At 34.2% G+C, this 18,705-nt stretch overlaps 1 protein-coding gene across 2 annotated transcripts in view; it reads right to left on the reverse strand.

Moving 5' to 3' along the window:
- The window catches only part of LOC128164967 (AP-3 complex subunit delta-1-like), a 21,955-nt gene extending 11,809 nt beyond the window's left edge, over nt 1–10,146 (reverse strand). For both annotated transcript variants that reach the window (XM_052829096.1, XM_052829095.1), the window contains exons 1-9: nt 9,940–10,146; nt 9,075–9,170; nt 2,735–2,815; nt 2,524–2,604; nt 2,093–2,200; nt 1,806–1,935; nt 1,271–1,410; nt 1,016–1,089; nt 877–926 (exon numbers count right to left, since the gene is read on the reverse strand). In XM_052829096.1, the coding sequence (XP_052685056.1) occupies nt 877–926; nt 1,016–1,089; nt 1,271–1,410; nt 1,806–1,935; nt 2,093–2,200; nt 2,524–2,604; nt 2,735–2,815; nt 9,075–9,170; nt 9,940–10,035 (856 nt within the window). In that variant the 5' untranslated portion in view covers nt 10,036–10,146. The remainder of the gene's footprint in view (nt 1–876; nt 927–1,015; nt 1,090–1,270; nt 1,411–1,805; nt 1,936–2,092; nt 2,201–2,523; nt 2,605–2,734; nt 2,816–9,074; nt 9,171–9,939) is intronic.
- Nucleotides 10,147–18,705: the final 8,559 nt, after the last annotated feature.

Genomic DNA, 18,705 nt, shown 5'->3' on the forward strand with positions numbered 1-18,705 from the left:
ACGAATGTACAGGTACAACATTTAATTCATTATAGTGAGCAGTCATACACAATGTTTCAATCCTAATCAAAATCAAATTGAGAATTATCCATGTCAGATATATAATGGTGGGTTTCTAAATGTAGGTGAGAATGCTTATGTTAACCAACAAATCATCTTATAATTTATATAAGATAACAGTTACGATAATTACCAACTATTCAATTTTCCCTTGTCTTATATACACAAAATATTAATAATACCACTCTCTAAAGCAGTAATACTATATTATATGGAAATATTTGACTTTGTATTTTGGAGAGGGTCTACTTAGGCCATGTCTGTTACCCAATCCATTTGAATTTCAATAATAAAAGAAACTATGTTAAAGTATGTTTATATTAGAAATATGTTTTTATGTGCAATTTTCAACGAATAAAATTTGCAAAGCATGCTACTACAGATATACATATACATGTGCTCTAAAAAACAAATATAATAGGCACAACATAGTGATATTCTAAAACTGACAATCGCTTAGATGATGTGATACCAAAATTTCTAAGATAATTACTGCAGGCACAATATTTTTTCTTCCATATACATATAGATCAATAATATTTCAAGAGGAAGTTGAGTTTTCATCAATTAAAAAAAATGTACATGAACAACCAGAAGTGAAAAAACTTTATTGAGTAAAGCTTCCTCCTGACATTTTAGGTATAATCAAAAGTGTTAAAAATTTACAAAATGAAAGAGGGAGTACAAAAAAAGTATATAAAAATAGAACTAAGAGAAAATACACCAACTCTATTCCCAAATCCTCTGTATTCAACAAACTAAATGAATGAAAACCAACAAAAGAAAGTGAAGATATTTGCAATAAAAACCACTCACCTGCTATAACTGTATTGATGCACTCATACAGAAGAGACATGGCTGAGGTGCTGTCAATTAAAGGTAAATCACTTAACTGTGAATTGAACCTGATCAATCAATCAAATATTCATACATTTTCATCATCTTAAAACCTTACCTATGGATTAAATTGGTTAATGGCTCTATAAGTTTTTTCCCTAGTCTGGGCTCCAGTGGAGTTAATGCACTAAACTAAAATAAAAAAAACATACTGATTTTTTAAAATTCAAATTCATAAATGCTCAAATAAATTTCACCTTTTTCATATTTTTCATAAATTGCTGACAGACAACATTGTAATCCAGTCACTGCTGGTTTCAACATTTCTTTGCATTAGCAAACTGGGCTGTCTGCATGTAGATATTATACTTACCAGTTTGATGATTTTAATGAGGACCCAGTTGTTTGAAGAACTGGTCATCAGCTTGAAGAAGAGAGGGGCCAGAGAGAGGTAGTTTTGTGGGTTTTTCCTGGCCAACTCACAAATTACATTCACTGCAGCAGACTGTACACCTGTAAAATTTCATCATATTTTACATATGGATACACAGAATCAATTTCAAATTTTTCAAAGTCTACTTCATTAAGTGGTTTTGGGATTGCATTGTCTTGAGAGATTAACATGTAGATTAGAACCATGAATAAAAATACCATACAAAGGACCTTAATATTTTTCAACATTAATCAAAAACAATGAAATTGTATTAGTGATATAAATGCACTTGCATACAATTTTTAAACATGTACAAAATAACTACATTGTGACAGTAATGATTACTGTCACAATTACTAATCTTGATAATATAATAGCCCGTGTGGTCATTATTTGCAATAACATCTCATCAACATAGGACAAAATAATATACTTAACACAAGGTGTGCCCTTGAAATCAATAAAAGCATATAACCTGTGTCTGGATCCTCCAATTTTTCTTTAAGCCTTGGGAATGCAGGTCTTAATGCCTCGGGGAATTGCAGAAACACCTTATACATTATAAGTACAGCTTTCTTTCTTAAGTAAGGACGTGTGGATGTCATCTGGAATTTAATGTTTGATTTGAATTACATTTGAATCTCAAAAATTTTAATTAAGTGGCAGTATGTATATCATTATGTAAAAATTTGTTCAGAGAACTATGCAATTTATAATATATAAAACACAGGGACTACCTGTACATGTATAATATCAACTTACAAGAGTCATAATGTCATTGGCCAGATCTCTGGCGAGATCTGCAGTGACAAAACAAGCCAGTCCGGTCAGTGCTACCCCAGCATCATACATGTTCTGACTGCTCAGGTCCTACCACGAGGGAGAGAAACAAGAATTAATTTACTGAGTATGCAACACCCTGAAGAGGGAAATACTGCTTTTAAATTTACATTTAATTTTACAAAATTCACCCTTTCACTTACACAAACAGTTTTAACCTGCATACAAGGCATTTTGTTTAGTTGTATTCCAAATCATACATGTATTGATATACAAAAAATGTCCAAACTTAATCCTTAAATAAACTAATGTATTCACCCAAAAATAATTTGTACGCAGAATGCTTAAAGTAGTAAAATGGGACCAGTTATCAACAAATAGTAACTCTTATTTAAAAAAACAAAATTTGCTACCTTTCGGATCATGTTGGTGGTCAGCATAAGAACATCTGTACTATCGTGGAAACTCTGTGCAGCAGCTAAATACCCAATCCTCTGTTTACAAAGAAGATGAGATCAAACTTATTTTGTTATATATAGGTACAGATATATAGAGATGCATTTTCCTATAATTAATATACTGATACAATACACAAATCAAATGATCTTTGAATAAGGAACTCACCTTGAAGGTAAATTTGGTTGAACTCATGACTTCAATGATGTGGAAGGCAGCCCAGCTGATGTCATAGCCCAGCATTTGGAGCTGAAAGGGTCACAGATATGATTTTTAATTCTATAAAATAGAGTTGCCGGATCATTGAAACCTTAAAGGCCATATTTAATGAATAAAACATCTATAGAAGGGTGCGTCTTTTAACCCCAAGGAACCCCAAGGAAACCCCAAGGAACCTCAAGGATACCCCAAGGAACCCCAATGACAAAAATTAATAAATTTTAATACCCAAGGGGTCTTATTGGACTTCAAGGGTCACCTCTTAGTACCCCAAGGGTACCCCAAGGAACCCCAAGGAAACCCGTAAGAACCCCATGGAACCCAAATGATAAAGTTATTAACCAATGATACCCCAGGGGTCTCATTCAAATCAAAGGCTCACCCCAAGGTACCCCAGTGATAGAAATTAATAACTATTTATACCCAAGGGGTCTCATTTGAATCCAAGGGTCACCTCGTAGTACCCCAAGGATACCCCAAGGAACCCCAAGTATACTCATTAGAACCCCAAGTAACCCCAATAATAGAAATTAGTAACTAGTGATACCCCAGGAGTCTCATTATACCCCTATACCCCCACAAATGAAGTTTAGGGGGGGTATATTGGTTTCACCCTACCCGTCCGTCTGTCCGTCTCTCTGTAGATGCAACTTTGTCCCCCCTATAGAATTTTTTACTACTGCATGGAACAGTCTGAAAATTTGTACATATGTTGATCACCATCTGAAGATGTGCACCTGTAATTTTTTTTAGGAGCAGACAAGATTTAATGATTTTATGACAGTTTTCATTTTCCTCATTCTATTTTTTGTTCACTGACGTTGAAAAGTAAGGGAGGTAATCCTTACAGATTTTATTAATTAATTTATAGCATTAAAACACCCTAAAATATGTTTATATAAATACATTCAAATGGAGGTTTTTTGTCTTTATGCGTTAACTAAATTTATCTTTTACAAGTATTCTATCAACTGACAATGCAGATTTTTTGTTTGTCAATGATAAATTCTTAGGAGCTGGCTGAATTCATTTGTCCCAAGGGGGCCATTATCTGAGCCATGGTTAAGATGGAGCATGTGTGTATGGAAAATTGATAATCTGTAAAATGGGCAGTGGCTTTGGGGCTAATTTAAAAGGAAATGAATAATATCATTATTAGAATAAAGAAGTGAACTATTTTTAGAAGTTGTTTAAATTTATTAGTCATGCAAGTTGATGAAGTGACCCTATAGGGAATTTAATTTAAATTAGATTTAAAATTACTGTCGTGATATGATTGTAGTGTTTCCGCAATTTTAAAATTGTTTGTAATAATAATTTTCTTTCTTACATATTTTTACATAGTATGGTAATTATGGTAATGTTTTGGGAGTTTATTAAATTTAACAAGCCTGTCAAAGAAAATCATATATAAAGTCCTATGGGATCAATTTTCTGATATGGAGTTCCATTGAACCATGGCAGAAAGTGAGGAAAATTTGAAACAACTAACTGCATCTGTTAAGACTCTTATTAGAAAGATATTCAAAGTTTTATCAACAGAAGAGCATTGCTTGGCTACCGGTATTTCCATTTACTGCAAAGGGTGGGATTATTGTCATTTTGTTGGTTTTTCATTAAAACAATTAAATTAAAAAAATATCATCAGATACATTAATTTGTAAATACATATGTATTTAAAGTGATAAGTACCCCAAAGAACCCAAATGAATCCCAAGTATACCAATGAAAACCCAAAGGATACCCTTGAGAACCCCATAGATACCTCAATGGTGGAAAGTAAATTTGATGACCAAGGCCGGTCTCATTAAAAATCAACGGGTCACTCCTGATACCCCAAGGATACCCCAATTATAAAAATTGATAACTATTGATACCCCAGGATACTCATTGGAGTCCAAAGGTCAACAATTGGTACCCCAAGGATACCTGTAGGAACCCCAATTGCAAGGTACCCAATCGATAAAATTTAATAACCACCCCAATGGTTGTACTGTAAAACATATTACTAATTAATACCCAATTACTCAATGGAATATCATAAAAACATCTGGGCAACCCAAGGAACACTTGTGATACCCCAATACATACTGGTATGATAAAAATAATGTTTCTCCTGACTTAAAATATCTGTTCACTTTGGATGAATTTAACAATTAATGTTGTCAAATCGGTTGAAAATCATAATCGAGTACCGTTAATCGGCAGAATTTGTTGTCTCTTACCAACTGATGATCAGCCAATATTGAATCAGTAACAAATTATATCAAATTCATGAAAATAGGGCACTAAATTTCATGTCACCACAAGGAAGTCTGCAATTCTTCCAGTGAACCATTCATATAAACACTTAATATGACAATGTTTCTTCGGTGAAATTTTCAAATGAAGTGGGGAAAGATATTGTTCAGTTACAAAGACCCAAACTTGTTTTACTATTGACATAGGGGGTGTTACCCTTATTGGAGTACTTTTGAGAAAAGACAATTAAGAAGTGATCATGGAAGTGTGGAGTGGGGCTATCTCCCCTTCGTGGGTACAACACAATGGATTGACCCATTATGCGCGCAGAATGTTCACCTGAGAGGCACCAAAATACCTGTTAATTGCAGGTAGACACCCGTTGTATATTGGTGGTAGCTCTCGGACAGGGATTAAAGGGCCAACATAACCCTTTACATGTATACACAATGGCTTCACCATCACTGTTGCAATATATTTACCTACACCTACATCTCCTTGTTTATTGGTAGACAACCCTTGTGAATTTTGGGTGTCTTCCCACTTTGCTATAATTCTGAAATTTTTATGGGTGACTGATTTTAGCTAAGTGGGAATGGTGCTCAGGTAAGGGTTTCAAAGAACAAAGGAAATTAATTACAGGTAAATTATAGTCTGTTCAATTATTGACCTTAAGCAAATTTTTAATAAAAAAAAAAATAACAGGCAGTTTTTTGAGATTATGTTTAAAATAAAGTTTAAAAAATTAATTAGATACTTGTAATAGAAGTAAATTTTCATAATTAAAAAGGGTTTGTTCTATCATGTCTATCATGATTGATCATACAAGCTAATTTTTATTTCATGTAAAATTACTCAATATTCATTCTTTTGACATGTTTGAGGAGGAGGAAAACTATGACATTACTACCCCTTCTATGTCCCTTATCAAGAACCTTGAAAAAATAAACATTATATGGTTCAAGTTTTGGGCTGTTGATTTTAATAATGAAAAAAACTATAAATGTTAATAAGAAATGCAGAGGAATTATCACGTACAGCATACAATTTGGCTACAGTGGTTATGATATAAAAGAATTAAATGCTCAAGAACATGTACATTTAGGACTACATTTTCAGACTGATGGAACTATTTCAATATTTTACACCTGAAATTCAGAAAAATTCTTGTAAAAGGACTACATATATGATATGGGCCTAAAATGGCCCCCTAAAATGAACATCATCATTTTTCTTTGTACAGACATATATGTGATGTTTTTACATAATGTTCATTTTGATTCAACTGCCCAGAATTTAGAAATATGACATCGTAAAGACAACCTTTTCCTGCCATTTTTGCATTTTTAGCATAAAACAGCTTGTTTTCAAGCAGTTTTTCTTTCAGAAAAAATAGAGAGCATGCTTGAACAAACAAAATATTTTAATCAGAGATGTATCTAGCCAAGGCTAATAAGTGACAAAAAAAATTTCCCTGTTCAAGCATGCCCTCTATATTTCCCATTCATAAAAAGATATTAAGAAAAATGTAAATTTTGGACTGATTTTGATTGAAATATAGAAATAGCGTCACTTCTGACGTCATTTTCTGCCAGTGAGTGCAAAAAAATCAAATAAATAGGTGAAAAATAAATTTTACATCAACTCTTCTAAAATATAACATAACATATTATTGTACCTGAAACACTTTAAAAAATTGCGAATAATGGGGGCCAAATTTAACTCTTATCATATATATAGTTCTTTCGTACTTCAAATCACCATCTACCAGTTGAAGTGGGAAGATAGGAAGGTATCCCATTAAATGAAAGATTTTGTCCTCTCTGTTACAAAAAACGTAGAGCCGATGAATTTCATTATATTTTAGAATGTGATGCAATATCACAAGTCCGAAACAAATTTATAGACAAAAATTTTTCGGCTAGACCAAATGTGTTTTAAAGTATTACATATTAGGGTATCCTTGGGGTTGTATGGTGTATCAAGAGTTATAAATCTGTATGATTAGGGTATCTTTTGGAGTTACTTGGGATTTCTGTGGGGTTCCCTAGGGTTTATAGAGGTTTTTAGAGGCGTGTCTGGGATACAAATGAGTCCCCAGTGGTATCAAGAATTTTTAATTTGAATTATTAGGCTATATCCTTGGGGTTCCATTGGGTTCTATGGGGTATCAAGTTTTATGAATCTGTATTATAAGGGTATCCTTTAAGTTCCTTGGGGTATCCATGGGGTTCCGTGGGATACCTAATGGTGTCTGGGATATCAAAAAGCCCCGAGGGTGTATCCAGATATATAAAATTGTGTTATTAGGGTATCCTTGGGGTTCATTTGGGTATCAAAAGCTATATTACTGGGTATCCTTGGAGTTCCTTGAGGTATCCATAGGGTGTGTCAGGGATAACAATGGGGTATCTGTATTATTACTATTAGAGTACTATTAGGGTATCCTTTAGGTTTCTTGGGGTACCCATGGGGTTTCCTGGGATACCTTGTGATTTGTCTTGGATATCAAAGAGACCCAAAAAGTATCAAGAGATATAGTGTATCCTTGGAGTTCCAAAGGATATCAAGAGTTATAAAATTTATATAACCAATACATGTATAAGAATATCCCTAAAGTTTTTTGGGGTATCCGTGGGTTTTGTCTGAGATACCAATGAGTCCCTACGGGTATCAAGAATTTAAATTTGTATTATTAAGTTATCCTTTAAGTTCCTTGAGGTATCCTTGGGGTTCTGTGGTGTATCAAGAGTTATGAATCTGTATTTTTAGGGTATTCTTGGAGTTCCTTGGGATATCCCTGGGGTTCCCTGGGATTCTTAGAGGTGTATCTGGAATACCAATGAGTCCCCAGGGTTATCCAGAGTTTTAGATTTGTATTGCAGCGTATTACGGTATCCTTGGGGTTCTATGGAGTATCAAGATTTATGATTCTGTATTATTAGGGTATTCTTGGAGTTCCTTGGGATATCCCTGGGGTTCCCTGGGATTCATAGAGGTGTATCTTGAATACCAATGAGTCCCCAGGGTTATCAAAAGTTTTACATTTGTATTACAATGTATAAGGGTATCCTTGGGGTTCTATGGAGTATTAAGAGTTATGATTCTGTATTATTAGGGTATTCTTGGAGTTCCTTGGGATATCCATGGGGTTCCCTGGGATTCCTAGAGGTGTATCTGGAATACCAATGAGTCCTCAGGGTTAATAAGAGTTTTAAATTTGTATTATTAGGGTATCCTTGGGGTTCTATGGAGTATCAAGAGTTATGATTCTGTATTATTAGGGTATTCTTGGAGTTCCTTGGGATATCCCAGGGGTTCCCTGTGGTTCTTAGAGGTGTGTCTGGAATACCAGTGAGTCCCCAGGGGTACCACGAGTTTAAAATTTGTATCATTAGGGTATACTTGAGGTTCCTTGGGATTCCTATGGTGTATCAGGAGTTATAAATCTGTATTATTAGGTTATCTTTGGGGTTCCTTGGGGTATAATTGGGGTACCAAGGGTAAGGGGTAACCCTTGCACTCTAATGAGACCCCCTTGGGTATCAATAGTTATTCATTTCTGTCATTGGGGTATCCTTGGGGTTTCCTTGGGGTTCCTTGGGGTTTCCTTGGGGTTCCTTGGGGTTCCTTGGGGTTAAAAGACGTGCCGTCTATAGAATTAGTTTCAAAAATGCACTTTTAATAGAGATTCAAATAGAATAACATTTCTTCAACATCTTTTAGACATAAAACTATCACTATGAAGTAATTTGATTTTCTCCTTAAAGCTTCAAGTTGGAGATGAAAGTTATGCAATGTGTATGTCATGAATCATGTCATTTTTGTACAACTTACATACTTGTAAAAGCTTGTTGATATTTATAATGGATACAATTAAACTTTACATCTTTTGAACAACAACTACATGTACATGCATGAATGTTGGAAAATGATATGTAGTTACAAACTTTCAAAGTAAAAATTAGCAAGCTGTATGTACATGTACTTACATATTCATGTTTGTTTAGCAATTTACATTTTTCTGATAAGGTTTACATTTTCTTACATATAAAAGCTTGTTGACTGCATTGGCTTTAACAGCTTGGTTCTCCTGTCTTAACTCTTGTTTTATCTCATCAATACACTCTGCAATGTACTTTCCCTGAAAATAAAAAAATAATGTTGTATCCATCTGACAAGTAACATGTGCACACCTGCTTTCTGTATTTGTTGTACACATTGTGAAGTTATTATGATATAATAACAGACCATTGCCTTTGTACCATCTATTTTCAAGTCTTTTAAGTTTCATAAATACTGTTCCACTTATAGAATCAAATGACAAGTAAAGGTCTGAGTTGAAAGTCAAAGTGAATGACAAAAATAGTTCTAGCCTTGGGATTAATGATAAACTACGGTCTTAAGGTAACACAACCAAAATTCTTCTGAATATACTATATTATAAATCTTTTATGTTGAAATAATTCATTTTACATACGAGGATTTATAAGAAGAAAGTGCGTAACATGCATCCCTTGTAATGCATACTGTCCCCGATACCCTTCATTACAATTGGCTAGTATAGGAGTTGTCAAAAAGTGAGTCGACAACTGGACTATGGTGGACACCTGTGGTCTTACTCTCTTATCTGTATTATGACAAAAATGGCTACAAACAGTCAAACACCCAATTATTTATTATTCCAACATTATTGTATTCAAGAACAGATGGTCAGTTCTCTGCAACTTCGTTGAAAACCTACACGATATTCATATTATTTCACCGATGCATTACTAGCTCCTTTTACAAATGCAGTCTAATTTATTTTATTAGTGAAGCAAACGCCCCATAATCAAGATAATATTATCTCTATTTGTAAACAGTAGCTAATAATTTCAAGCTTCTAAATGATATCGATTTTATCATCCCACCTCATTCTCTTTGTGGTTGCGAATGCCTCGGACTAAATCTTGGAGATTTTTGTCCAACACTCGCTCTAGAGTGCCCTTTACTTTCTTAAGAGCCATGGTATCGCAGTATCCAAGTATATTAATAACAACGCTTCATACTTTCAACAGGAAACCAAAATGGATTCAATCTAAATCATGTGAGATGTTGACGTGTGGACTGGAAATGTACACATAATATTTGAACCGGTCACGTCTATTCCGGATTTTGATATATACCTGTCGAATAGGCTACAAAAAATCGGTATATATGGGACACCTCCATATAGTGACCTTATTCCTATTGAAATGAGCAATAATATCAAATATAATTTTATATTTTTTTCTGTAATGCATTGGGTTAGTGCATTTATTGCAAAACATGAAAATTTTAAAACGCTGAAAACATTTTGACTATAAATGAGCAGCTTTGTGGACCGAAAACTTTTGCCAAGTGAAGATGCCAATATCCAAACGACAAATCACCTTTCAACTGAACACCGTAGGCGAACGAATCCTTCCCAAAAGGCCTTATAATTCAACGCTAATAAAAACAAACGTTATAATTTGCAGTTTTGACAAAATTCGCTATTACATGTATTACGGCCGGTGTTATATAGTGCCTTTTCCCCCTAGCCATCTTTCCCCCCGGAAAAATGGCTATATAGCAGTTCTTCCCCCCGGAAAAATGGCTATATAGCAGTTTTTCCCCCACGGAAAGCTGACTATATAGTGGGCTTTCCCCCTTTTTATAGCCAGATTACCCCCACGGAAAACCTACTATATAGTGGATTTTCCCCTATTTTTACTTTCCGGCCATGTTTATTGCGGACCATTCGTGACAATAATTTGCAATAACTGATATGATATTAATCTCTCACAAAAAGGATAATTATGGCATTTATTAATGCATAGAATAAAATACAAGGTGTTTCAACCCCAAATATGAACTAAGGCATGCGCCTTCATAACATGCATGTGTCATTATCGTTTATTTCGCCTGTTCTCACCCCTTTTTTAAACACCTTTTACATTGATTTGGGAATACCTCGAATCTTTTTCATCTAATCGATGCTTAACTACAGTTTTGACTTCGACGTTATGAACACGTGGGAACACATTTGAATGAAAATACGCCGGTTTGGAAATTTAATTTTCCAATGTATTACCATCTCCCAGGGAACTAACTGACCAATCTTGTAGATCTTGTAGAGGAAGGGAATAAAAAGTGGAAATGTATTACTCCCTTCGTCCAAAAGGCTATCAATTTTAAATTAATACCGTTAGAATTGACGATCTTAAAAACAATTATAAATTTCTTCTTCTAAATATCAAACGGGAGACAGGATGCAATGATATGATGAGAAACTGAAATGTTTTAGTTTTACTTTGATTGATGGGGTTCTAAATCATGGTTAAGGGGTATTTTAATTATGTATTAAAAGCATGTCTAAAGTTAGTGTTTACCATTTCGTTTTAAAGTTACGCATATTCATATTTTTAAGCACATTTCTACGAAACGCGAGATATTATGATGTAAACATTTAGAAAAAAAACAATGAAATGTCTTCACAACCAGAACAAAGTCGGTATCTTTTCTGGTTACTTTGGCAAATGTGAAATGGAGCCTAAACTAACTTTACGTTTATATTGTCACTCATTATTTGCTAATTTTTTCACTTTTAAGTTTGCAACATGATTTATAAATATACAATTTTGAAAACGATGCTATATAAATCAAGATATACAATTCAATTACCTAAAAAAATTATACTATTTGTTTCATATTTTTGCAATAAAGATTTACTTGTGTACCATATTATTTCTTCGAACAATTAAACGAGGGTAATTGAAAAAAAACAAAAAACATAAAACCAACACATATATTGTGATGAGCTGACTTTTTTAAAAATATAAGCCAACTAACAAGTAAAAAAGTCGTATATGCACTTAGGTTGGTTATTTATTTTTGATTTTCGGTTTCTCCTTTTAAGAATAAAAGTTCATTGATTTATTTATCTAATTATTATTTATATCATTAGTCTTCTTATGAATTGATTTAATGTTTTGAAGAATAATGAATTTTACCCGCGTACCTTTTTAAAAAAAATTGTTCGTATATTTATAAAAAAAGCAGCAGAATTAAACGTAATTTTCAATCATTTTCATAAAGAAATATATGAGTGATTGTGTTTTTTTAAATGATGTTTTTACTTTTAAATGACCGTAAAAATATGTTTATGTTCATCTATAGTTTTTGAGATATGGGGCCCTAAAATACATATTCTTTATAATTGGATTTCAAACATGGGGCTCGAAAACAACAAAGGCTCCTACCCTTCATGGGGGCTTAAATTTTTGGTGTCATCTACTAGTGGTATACCACTATCACTGTGAAAATATGGTTAATTGGTCATCTCTAGAATTAGAGATTTGGGTCCCCACTTATAGAACACTATTCAATCATTATAATGGGGTTTTAAACATCGGGCCCTGAAACATCAAGGGCCCCTACCCTGAGGGCTGAAATTTTCAGAGTCATCTTCAAGTGGTAAACCATAAATAAATATATGGTGATATGGTCATCTCTATTTTATGAGACATTGGACCCTAAAGAATATGCACTATAATTATTATAATAGGATTTTAAAAATCGGGCTTTGAAACATCGGATACAAAATTTCTCTAAAACAAAGGTTTAGCCTGGATGAAATGTTCACAAACAGACAAACAGTCTGATAAATTTATCAAGAAATTCTTAAAACATTCTCGTTTAATACAATTTAAGAACACAGAATTATGCATATAAGTGTATAACTTGTAAAACTTTTTTCAATAAATTACCTAAATTAAGTTCTATGTGTAATTCCATTACACACATGTTCAACTTTCAGCATTGTCTATAAAAATAATAGATCGGCAAAACGAAACTTAACCTGTACAGATGAATGCAGATATACATGTATGCAACCTGGGAGTGTAGAAACATTGATTTTAATCCCTACTGGATTTCCATAAATATTTTTTATAAAATCTGAACCAAAAACGTGAGGGAGAAACCCTACTATGGGGGAAAAGCTACTATATAGTAGCTTTTCCCCCCGGGGGGAAAGGCTACTATATAGTAGGTTTTCCGGGGGGAAAAGCTACAATGGGGGAAAAACTGCTATACAACACCGGTGTAATGAAGAATAATGACCCCCGTAGAATAATGACCGGGGGTCATTTTTCTACGTAGAAAAATGACCCCCGGTCATTATTCTACGCAGAAAAATGACCCCCCGGTCATTATTCTACGTAGAAAAATGACCCCTTTGCCTGAAGAATAAGTGTCATTTTCATAAAAATGAGCACACTCCACATGAAGAAAAGTGACCCCTGTAGAAGAATGACCCCCTTGTAGATTAAAGTTTTTCAGTATATTTTTTTATTATTTGTGAAATAGTCTTTACATTATTGTAATTTTTACTGCTGAAGTTTACAGAAGGTAATAGAAATTATAATTCATATTCAAATAAACTTAAAGTGAAAGAAGGGGTATATCTTAGAAAATAAAAATCCATCCGTTATAACAAGATATTGACGTATTGCATCGGGGTATGGTTGTCATCTTAACAATTACATTTACATATATCTATGGTGTTCCGATAGGGCCACTTTGACCTTAGGGCGAAGATGCGAAGTTGCAAAGGCGAAAGAGCAAAAGTGCGAAGATGCGACGACGACGCGCGAAGATGTGATGCCTTAAGTGCAAAGGTGCGAAGGCGAAGGAGCGATACTTCTATCGCTCCTTCCCAACTTTGCTCTTTGGCCTTCGCATCTTCGCACTTTCGCCTTCGCCTTTTTTGATTGCATTCAGCAAGTCTCGGTCGATTACATAGAATTTAATACAGACACCGTACTTGCCAAGGTTTTCCGATTAATCCATGGTATTATTGGTACATGTACGCATGCGCTAGGCCATCGCGCTAACTATGAATGTTTATAAATATTTTAATGTGTACATGTAACATATATGTTTACCAGTGCTGGCTATGCCTAATTATTATCTACTCCAAACAAAATTTAATGTCCGCCATAATGTGTACATATGCACTTCTTGACTCCTGTCACTTACCAGCCGTCTCTTTACCGTGGACCAAACACAGTAACAATGTAATTTCGTTTTGCGACACTCCTTGCTCAGACATGGATCTAGAGGGGGATAGTGGGTCCGCCCCCCCGCCCCCCCCCCCGGAAAATTCAATATTAATAATTTCACGCAGTAAAAGGGGAGAGGGGGTCCGGACCCCATCCCCTGGATAATTTTATTTTATTAAATTTATAAAAATAAAATTTCCAAAATATGCCTCGGAACCTTTGAAACGACGGAGAGCTCCGCAATTATAAAACATAGGTAATCACAGATTACAAAGCTCACCGAGACGAGGCATCACCTTTATGAGGCATCACCTTTATGAGACTACCTTTATCACATTATATGACAACCATCCTTTATTATCTTGGATATTCATGGATTCTGTTTGGAAACAATATCGTATATCATCTGTTAAAAAATTGTATGTTAATCATATGTTAATCAATACAATGATATAAAATTGAAATTGCATCCTATCATAATTACAATATTTATAATATAATACCATAAAATACCGTAAAAAGTTGTGAAATATGAAATTGTAACGTCTGATATGACATTGTATAATTAAGCATTGAATCAATATTATTTGAAAGAAGTGGTTTCATAACTGCAACGGTGTGTGCGTACAAATTGTATAACGCGCGCTAGCGCGTTATGAAAATTTGTTTGCACTCATTGTTGCAGTTATGAGACCACATCTTTCAAAAAATAATGATTCAATGCTTATATTTACGTTTTTTAAACATGTATTTCCTTCCCGCAAATATGATTTTTAAAGCGCTAAGCATAGCTGCAGCGCTTTTTTGTCGCCAGATTTCTTATCCTACTTCCACTTTCGTTTTCGCATTTCCGAAATACCGCCACCTACTGGCGGATGCTAAAGAAGTCGTACCCTGAGGCGAGTTCAACAGAGCGAGCGCTTGCGATCGCTCGCCAAAATTTGTGTTGCGGGTATAGGGAATTTTGGCGAGCGCTCGCGCTCGCTCGCTCTGTTGAACTCGCCTCTGGAGAAGTCGTACTCGGGAGAACTCAAAATTATGCAGTAGGGAAAACTTAATATCTTCAAGTTATCCTGTTTGCAGATACATTTGTTCTTAAATTTTAAAATCAAACATGATCTTTGTAAACATGCTTTAAGGCAGATTATTATAATTTGTAAATTGGAAACTTTGATCAAATTGATAAAACATTTTATGCTTCAAAAATAGAGAAACACTTACATTAATTGCTTACATTAAATGCTGTGGTATGATTTTTTTAAAGTCATCAGCATTCTGTTTTCACTGTTACACGACAGCATGCATTAATCATTAAAAAGATTTGTGTATTCTATAACTATGGCATGCCCAAATTCTATATCATTTTAATCCTGAGTACGTGAAAATTTTGCAATAACGAACAAACCCCGATTCAAATATGATTCTTAACATGTATTTTCATAACATTCGGTATGATTTAACACCTTCTTCCCGGCTTAGCGCTTTCCAGTACTTTCAGTACTTTGATTTTAAAAGGCGCTGTCTTATTCAACAAGTAAAGCGAAATTAACAGAATGGCCACTGGAACAGCCACAATATGCTGACAAAAATAGTACGCAGTGTTTTAAATTCTAATAATACAATTTTATTTTTATTTCTGTAATTTAATGAATTTACTCTTGGTATTCTAAGAAATTAATCAATTGAATTCATTTAACTGTCAAAACATATTTACATCAATGAAATATTTATCAGCGTAAGTATAATATCAGGTCGTTATCCGGATTGAAGTCGCGAGAAGAGTCAGTTCTTCTTCGAGAAATACTGAAGAAATACTTAATGTATTCTTACGCACCAGATTTGGTGAGTAAGTCTTCTGTTTTGTGTGTAAATATCACTAAATTTAACCAATGCAATTTAATAGAGGGAAAGAAAGTGAATGTAAACATTATAGTATGATATTGTATTGTATGATACTGTATCATATTTGATACATAGTATGATATTGTATTATATAATACAATATAATTTGATAAACATTGTATCATATCAAATGAAACAATATCATGTGATAAAGGAAAATATAATATAATACAATCATACTATACACATTGTATCATATGATACAATAATATATGATAAAATCTCATAAATACAATTTCATGTGATATGATAATATATCATATAAACCAATATCGTATTATACAATATCGTATGATACGATATTATATAATATTACAATATCATAAGGATCATGTTACAGCATTTAACAACAACTACATCTATCTATCAAGCAGGTTTGAGTGAAGTAGGAGATTTTTTTAGCATCCTTGATAATGGAGATCAGGCTCTGCATCTGAAGCAACCTTTGCGTTTCATTTATAATATAGTTAAATCAACTATGCAAGCTATCTATCTAGCTATAAAACATGTGACCTGTTCCAAAAAACTAAACCTCATCAAGAATCATAAACCTATGGTTCTGATTCAGCATTCAAGCCTGTCAGGTGCATCAGTATCATAAGACTATATCAATGCAAGATTGGTGAAGTTAGGACCAGCAATAACTAAGATATCGTCATCAGAGGGCACCTGTTTCAAAAACTTAAACCAGCTCTTAAAATCTTAACCTCCTCCAGCATCCGAAACCTGTGGCTCAGATTCAGCATTTAAGCCTGTCAGGTGCATCCCTATAATAAGACGCACCATCCATACAAGTTTAATGAAGTTATGACCAGTAGTAACTAAGATATTATAATTAGAGGGCACCTGCAACAGAAACTTTAACCAGCTCCAAAAACCTTTACCTCTTCCTGCATCCGAAACCTATAGCTCAGATTCAGCATTCAAGCCTGTCTGGTGTATCAGTATCATAAGACACACCATCAATGCACGTTTGGTAACTTAGATATTGCTATTTAAGACACCTGCAACAAAAACTTTAACCTGCTCCAAAAACCTTAACCTCCTCCAGCATCTGAAAGTTAAGAACCAGATTCAGTAGGTCCAGATGCATCCTCCTTGTAACCTTGGTGAAGAGAGGACAAGTAATAGCTTAGATACAGGAGCTGCAACTAAAACTTTAACCAGCTCCGGACGCCGACGCCGGGGGTATAGCATATGCGCCCATTGACTTCGTCTCGGTGAGCTAAAAAGGCGAAAGCACGAAGATTCGAAGGCGAGAGTGCGAAGTTGCAAAGGCGAAGAAGCGGTAGTAGTATCACTTCTTCGCCTTCGCAACTTAGCACTTTCGTCTTCGCATCTTCGCGCTTTGCCATCGCATCTTCTATATTCTTAAGCTTCATATTGTTCATGAATTATACTTGCATTGAGGATTTCTGCAATACAAACTGCTGGGTATACAAGTGCATCACCCAGAATTAATGATTTAACCAAAATTATGAAAAGTTTACTCCACTGTTAGGCATCATAACCAAGCGGAAGTTAGAGCCATTACGCCAGTAGAGGTTAACGGCCAATACGGAAAATTGTCAAAGTACTAAGAGTACTCGTACAGAAAATTTATTTTACTTTATCCTCGGCATACTTTAGTAAGTTTAGTTAATATCAAGATGATTAATGCATCAATAGTTTGTATGAGCATTGGTAACGTTGGATACAATAAAGATCGTGTGATCAAAATCAAGCGGGATATAAACCCCTAACATGGGCCCTAACTCTTATCAACGCTTTTAGAAACAATCTTTTCTTATTATAATCGATCAGTGTTTATTATCTATTAAGATTTACTATAGTCAGGTACTCTTCACAAATTTGCTCTAAAAGAATAAAGTCTACCCATGATCACAAATACAACATTACAACAAATGTTTAGAATATTGATGTTCATGTATTACGTAGAAGAAAACAAAACTAACGCAGAATGCTTTTTTAAAAATCACTTTCCCCAAGAAATGAAAATAAGAAGTATTCATATGACAATTCATTCACCAATGAATATTGCTTATATTATTACAACAATTATTCTTTCATGATTATTGTTCGTTAATTATCACACAATATCCTCATTGTGTATGAATTTTTCTGTATATGCGTCAGTTCCCGCCGTTTGTCGACGAGAGAAGTAACGTAACTGTTAACAATCAATTTGTGGCAATGTAAGAGTGTTTTGCGTGTGCTTGTTACGGATAGGAAAAACTATATACAGCGATTTATTTACAAGATCGATGTTTATAACTTCAAAATCAGTTGAGCAGAGTGAAAAATAAAGTATTTTCAAAGTCATATCTTGGATACGGGGTAACCAATTTCTATTCATGTTTACGTGGGGGGGGGGGGGGGGTCATTTTTTTATGGGGGTCATTTTTCTTCATGTTTAAAATGAAGAAAAATAACCCCTGGGTCTTTTTTCTTCAGAAAAATCCAATTATTCTTCAGCAAGGGGGGTCATTATTCTACGTAGAATAATGACCCCCGGTCATTATTCTACGGGGGTCATTATACTTCATTACACCGGTAAAAAAAAAATCTTTTCCATACATATAGGCCTATAACCCGAAAACATGACGCACCATGGTATTTCGGGGGGAAAACAACGTCATTTTGGCGTCTACCTATAGTACCTAGGAGAGTTTATTTTACAAACATAAAAAGTTAATTATGACAGCTCTG

This window comes from Crassostrea angulata, chromosome 10, assembly GCF_025612915.1.
Source record: "Crassostrea angulata isolate pt1a10 chromosome 10, ASM2561291v2, whole genome shotgun sequence".
NCBI classification, from domain to species: domain Eukaryota; kingdom Metazoa; phylum Mollusca; class Bivalvia; order Ostreida; family Ostreidae; genus Magallana; species Magallana angulata.